Raw genomic sequence first — 6561 nt, 5'->3', positions numbered from 1 at the left:
TTTGTGTTTCATTGACCGCACCCCCAACCATCTTCTCCTCATTATTATACAAAATTAGATCATTATTTTATATAGATAGAACAGTATAAGTATTATGTTGTGCTATAATTAAATGTTTTTAGATGAAAAAGAATTAAAAGGTTTAAGGAAGATCATTGATTGATTACGTGTAATTTACAAAAGAAAGATGGTCCAGTTACGGTCAAATTAAACATTTATTATGAGCCAACATTTGCAGGGCTTCATCAGGGCTAAAAAAACAGACAATCAAAATAAGCATACAATAAAAGTAAACTAAGGTATAGCTAAAAATGATTTAAAATATGTGACCATATCATAGCTCTCAAAGAATGGTGTCGTAATTGGAGGATTAAGATGAATTCCAACAAATCCCATCAAATCACTTTTACCCTTTGTTGTAAACCTACCAACTGCCCTACAGTTTCATTTAATAATGTTACGGTTACCCCTGTTGAACAGATCCACTACCTTGAACTACTCCTTGACAAACGATTAACCTCGAATCCTCAGAAAAGACTGGAAACTCCATGTCGATTTCGACTATTACAGCACTTACTAGACAAATGGTCTAAACTTCCAACTCATTACAAAAGACTGATCTACATGACTATAATAAGGCCAATCTGGACATATAGAGTTGAGGTTTGGGGCTCCACTAAGCCATCAAATTCCTCTCGTATCCAATCCTTACAATCCAAAATCCTTAATGCTCTTTACTTTGTCACAAATAAAATCATACATAAAGATCTTAATGTTCCCTATGTAACCGATCCAGCCCGAAACAGTTATTACTCCTTCCATTATAAACTCCCTAACCACTCAAATCCCCTAGTTTCTAACCTTGCATCCTCCGAGGCGCCTGAAAAGAAGATGGCTATGAGACCTACTAATGTAAAATGTCATTAGAGTGCTACCAGTGAGTAGTTTCTCTACACACCTGTAACACTCCATTTTAACTAAGACCAAATTTACTGAATGTATTATATAATATACAGTTGTAAATTTCAATAAAGATATTTAAAAAAAAAAATGTGAAAATTATATAAAAATGAACAAAGTAAATTAATTATTATGAAATGAAATGAAAAAATAATTTTATTCTGGGACATATGTCCTCTAAGAATAAATACATGGTTCATATAGTGAAATTTTTATCTGCGAAGTGTTTACAAATTTTCAGATAGTAGAATGAAATTACATTGGTATATTGGCTTTACTACTGTTTTTAATGGTAATCAATAACTGCCTATTTATTTGATTACAAAGATGTGGAGGTTTGGTTATTCAATAAATGAAGGAATAGGTGTTGTTTAAAGGAAAGAATGGATGAGGACTGGCGAATGGAGATGGGAAGAGAATTCCAGAGGGAGGTTGCACGTATGACAAAGGATTTACTAAAGAAGGAGGTTCTATAGGAGGGCATATATAAATCATTCGGATGGTATCTGGTATTTAATGAGTGGATGGATGAACGAAGAGTGAGGAGATCTAGGATATAGGTAGGTTTTTTGATTTTAAGAACTTGGAATAGAAAAACACCAAGGAGGTATTGCCTTCGGGAGGTTGGATAGAGCCACTTCAACTCGGAATACCAGCGGGAGACTTGAGAGCGCCTTAAACAAGCTAATTAATGTTTATTTTCTTCAATTTACTTTGTTCATTTTATATAAATTTTCACAAATTTAAATCATTTTTAGCCATGCCTTAGTTTACTTTTATTCCAAGTAATTTATTTTCATAAATTGTTACATTATTTTAATTGTTTGTACCTGTTTTAGCCTTGAAGTAGCCCTGCAAAGTGGAGCAAAACGTTGGCTCACAATAAATAGTTTAATTACTAATTGAGTTATTTTGTACCCCTACCTCTACTAATACAAATGTACTGAGGGGAAGAAATCAAACAATCCCATCAAGTGAATATGTTTTAAATCCTACAAAATTATAGTTTACAACTGATTTGAAATGTTACCAATTCCATGCTTTTCCATAAGTGCGATCAAATCTGCTTCAGTCAATAAATTGGGAGCCGTAGTCTCACTTTCAGAAATATCCAGAAGAGTCGGATTAAAAGTAGTGCCTTGTTTGTATTCGTGAATGCATTTAGCCGACCAGTTCTCGTAGGGATAGACATCTAAATAATTCCGTTCGAGAATCATCAAACCCGATGCTGTAAACTGAAAAAATATATACCTTTTTTAATTATAATATTAGACATATTTTTTTTCTAAATATACAGTATACTATTTATATATAAATAAAATCCAATAATAAGATGTAATTACAGCCAGTCCTCAACCTATTTTCCATAAAATGATGAACACCAGGGCCCTGGTGTGAAACAAGATGATTCAATTAATTTTGTTTAAAATCTGGTGCGATCGATTCTGTCAGGCAATTGCCCGATTGTAACTGTATTAAACTACATTTTATATCTAAATATAATTTTTATATATAAGAAGATGGTCAGGGTTGCGGTCAAAGGAGAAACAAAAATAGTTTACAACTATTTATTTTCCGACGTTTCGCCCCACTTTGCAGGGCTTCATTAGGGCTAAAATGATACAGTGAAAAGAATAAAAATACAAAGATAAGATACAATGATAAGAATAAAAATAAGTAACAATGGCAAGAGTAAAAATTTTTTTAATAAAAACACGTAAAATATAAAGTTAAAAAAGTAAATTTTTACTCTTGCCATTGTTACTTATTTTTATTCTTATCTTTGTATTTTTATTCTTTTCATTGTATCTTATCATTGTATCTTTTTAGCCCAGATGAAGCCCTGCAAAGTGGGGCGAAACGTCGGAAAATAAATAGTTTTAAACTATTTTTGTTTCTGGAAGATTATTGATTGACCGTGTGTAAAGATGAAAGGAATATGGTCCGGGTGTGGTCAAAAAAACTCAAATAATATAATTCTACTATTTGAGTTTTTTTGACCACACCTGGACCATATTCCTTTCATCTTTATTTTTGTTTCTCCTTTGACCGCAACCCTGACCATCTTCTTATATATCAATTTTTACGGTCAACTATATATACATATATAAATATAATTTTATGTAATTATTTCCATATATGTACATTCAATAAACCAATACGATGTTTTTCTCAAGAAATTCAATAGGATTCGTTATCTCCTTCCACTTAAAACCTATTAACTCTTAGTTTCCTCTCTTGTTATCCCCCACTTTGACTATGGCTGCCTGGTAAACAGTAGACTCTCGGGTGAACTCAACTTAAACGTTTTATGAATTGCTCAATACGATTTATTTTCGGGATCACCAGAGATAAGCACATAACCCAGTATTATGCCATGCTGAAGTGGCTCACTCCATCCTTCTGATGGCAGTATTTCCTAGCTTTCTTTTTATTCCAAGTAATTAGTACTCAATGCCCCTCCTATATCCTAGAAAACCTACAATTCAAATTCTCAATCCAATTCCGTACTACTAGGTCACGTTTATCTATCTACCCTCCACCTCATCGAACTGTTGTGTTCAACAAATCTTTTTTTACCTGAGCTGCCTTTCACTGGAAATCCATTACCCCTAACATACGTCATGTATCAACACTTCCTTTGATTAAAACCCTTCTGTTTAACCACCTTTTGTTTCTCCAAACTGAACCAATATTATAATAGTATAGATAATATGAATATTGAACATTAGCAATTATTGTATATATGTATATATAGTTGACCGTAAAAATTGATATATAAGAAGATGGTTAGGGTTGCGGTCAAAAGTGAAACCAAAATAGTTTACAACTATTTATTTTCCGACGTTTCGCCCCACTTTGCAGGGCTTCATCAGGGCTAAAAAGATACAAAATGATACAATGATAAGAATAAAAATATAATGATAAGAATAAAAAGAAGTTATAATGGCAAGAGTAAAAATACGTAAAATATAAAGCTAAAAAAGTGCAGGAGATGCATATAAAACAAAAACAATACGGGGAAAGAGGAAAAAAAAAAAAATAATAATAATTATATAGAGATAAAATAAACGTCATGAAAGAATAATAATTTATTTATTTTTATTTTCTTTCATGACGTTTATTTTATCTCTATATAATTATTATTATTATTTTTTTTTTCCCTTTCCCCGTATTGTTTTTGTTTTATATGCATCTCCTGTACTTTTTTAGCTTTATATTTTACGTATTTTTACTCTTGCCATTATTACTTGTTTTTATTCTTATCATTGTATCCTATCTTTGTATTTTTATTCTTATCATTGTATCATTTTGTATCTTTTTAGGCCTGATGAAGCCCTGCAAAGTGGGGCGAAACGTCGGAAAATAAATAGTTGTAAACTATTTTTGTTTCACTTTTGATCGCAACCCTGACCATCTTATATATTAGCAATTATTATTTGTAAATATTGTAGCTAACTTCTTGTTTTATTTTTTTAATTAAATGGTTATTTACTTTTTTCTTTGGTACCAAAAATCATCAATATGAAATTATAATATAAATTGCAATTAAATGGGACCACACTGTTTTTGAACAATACAGTGTGTAATCCTATTACTATTCTATAGGTACCTAGTAATTGTTTATTACTATAGTTACAGAATAATAAACTATTTTTCATTTCATTGAATTATTTTTTCTGACTCGGAACAGAAGTAGATGAAAATAACTCCATTATATCACAAGAACTGACTATAATCTAGTTTCAAAAGTATTAGTAATTTGAAAAATAAAAATAATAAAATAATTAAAATCAATGAAAAAATTTTACAGCCAAAAATAATTTACTTGCGATCCCAATATAGGATTTTCCCCTCATAAATTATAAAAATTAAATCTGTACCACTATAACACAAGGGTTAGGGGTGCAGTACTTGTAAGGAAGTACAGTTACTAGATCAGTGGTTGTTAAGGTGACTAGGTCAGAGTCACGCCCAACCACCAGATTTTTAACCGATTATGGGTACCCACCCATAGGGCTGATTCACAGCTACAGTGAAACAGAAAAAATCTTCCAAAGCCAGATTCAAACCCAGGTCCTTAGGAGTTAGGAGTGCCTTACCACTGAGCTACCTGCTCCCACTACTAAATTAGTTCATAACTTAAACACGGTTTATACATAATATTAAAATTCATTGTGTAGGTTACATTGTACCAATTTCATTCATTTGTTTATCTGAGGCATGTGACAGTAAAATCAGGGCTTCAACTAAACCTTCCCCCATGATTCCCATAATTTTATTTGTACAATAATAAGGCATTATTATCAAGAAGAATATTGGGTAATATGATTTTAAATCCTAAATTTAAATTGTAATAAGCATATTTTTCAAATTTTAGTAATATTAACAAACCTTTTCTCCGTTGATATCAATTTTCACAGTTGTTTCATGCCCTTTAGCATCTTTAGAAACACATGCAAGGAAATGCCGGACAATGAATTCGTATATTCTAGCTTCATTTCCTGAAACAGAAATATACTGAAAAAGACCTAATATAAAGAATAAGAATAAGAGATTAAATATTCTAATACAAAATAAAAATAATACTAAAAAGCTGGCGACCCTGCCAGGGTTGCTTTTCATTATAACATTCAAACTGTAATAAAACTGTATAAAATTCAAAATCAAAATATTATTATCATTAAAACACATTAATTAAAAATAATATTACTTGATATATAGTATAATTCATGTACAGAAATAACATAAAAAATATTTACATGAACTTAAGTAATATGGTCAGTAGTCTCAACATTCATAGCATACCATTTCCATTTGTCATCTATCACTACTAGATGACACACACAACGCACTTTAATTATAAACAAAAATTAAAGCGTTAAGTCATGAAATAGATGAAGCTGAATAAACAAGACCAGGAGGAAGTGGAAAAAAGAATGCAGAAGGGCTTTGAAAGATTCATGTCCAGATACGTCTAATTTTGGTTACTGAGTGAGCTATATATACAAGGCGTTATAAAGAGGTCATTTTCGCCATATAGAGGCTACTATTCTAAACATTTTTTGCATAAAAATTAACTACTTTTTTCTGAAGGATTTAAATTTTGTAATATTTACGTATGTTTACATGAGAAGATGATTGGGGGCACGGTAAAAAAAAACAAGATATCCATAATGAATAAGAGAAATTATCGAATGATTAGAAAATAACTAACATTATAGTATCATAGTATTTAGGGCCGTCCGTAGCTCAGGTGGTTGAGGCGCAGGTCTAAGCAACTTGAGAACTGCGGATGGGACCGTCAAAAATGGGTTCATAATAAAAAAAAAAAAGAAAAGATATATACTGTTTTAAGACATGGATAGTCTAAGTATTATAAGAAAATAAAGGCTGTATGAGAAAAGTAATTATGAAATTAAGCAAAAGGAAAGAACAAATAATAAAATATTGTAACATCCTCTTTTATGAGTAAATAGTTATTTTTATATATAAATGATTTTATAATTATGAGAGATAGTTGACCGTGGATGATAAATGAGGAGAAGATGGTTGGGGGTGCGGTCAATGAAACACAAATAAGTATGACTAACTTATTTT

The 6561-nt window shown here is 30.9% G+C and overlaps 1 protein-coding gene across 1 annotated transcript in view; it reads right to left on the bottom strand.

Moving 5' to 3' along the window:
* The window catches only part of Top3alpha (topoisomerase 3-alpha), a gene marked incomplete in the record, with an annotated part of 57993 nt that overhangs the window by 33212 nt on the left and 18220 nt on the right, over positions 1–6561 (bottom strand). The window contains 2 exon segments of the mRNA XM_067052932.1: positions 1991–2195; positions 5356–5465. Coding sequence (XP_066909033.1) covers positions 1991–2195; positions 5356–5465 — 315 coding nt within the window.

The sequence above is a fragment of the Halyomorpha halys genome, unplaced genomic scaffold (genome assembly GCF_000696795.3).
Source record: "Halyomorpha halys isolate HHAL.00 unplaced genomic scaffold, Hhal_1.1 Scaffold92.1, whole genome shotgun sequence".
NCBI classification, from domain to species: domain Eukaryota; kingdom Metazoa; phylum Arthropoda; class Insecta; order Hemiptera; family Pentatomidae; genus Halyomorpha; species Halyomorpha halys.
Note: the sequence above shows the minus strand (reverse complement) of the source record. Positions and strands in the feature narration are given on the sequence as shown.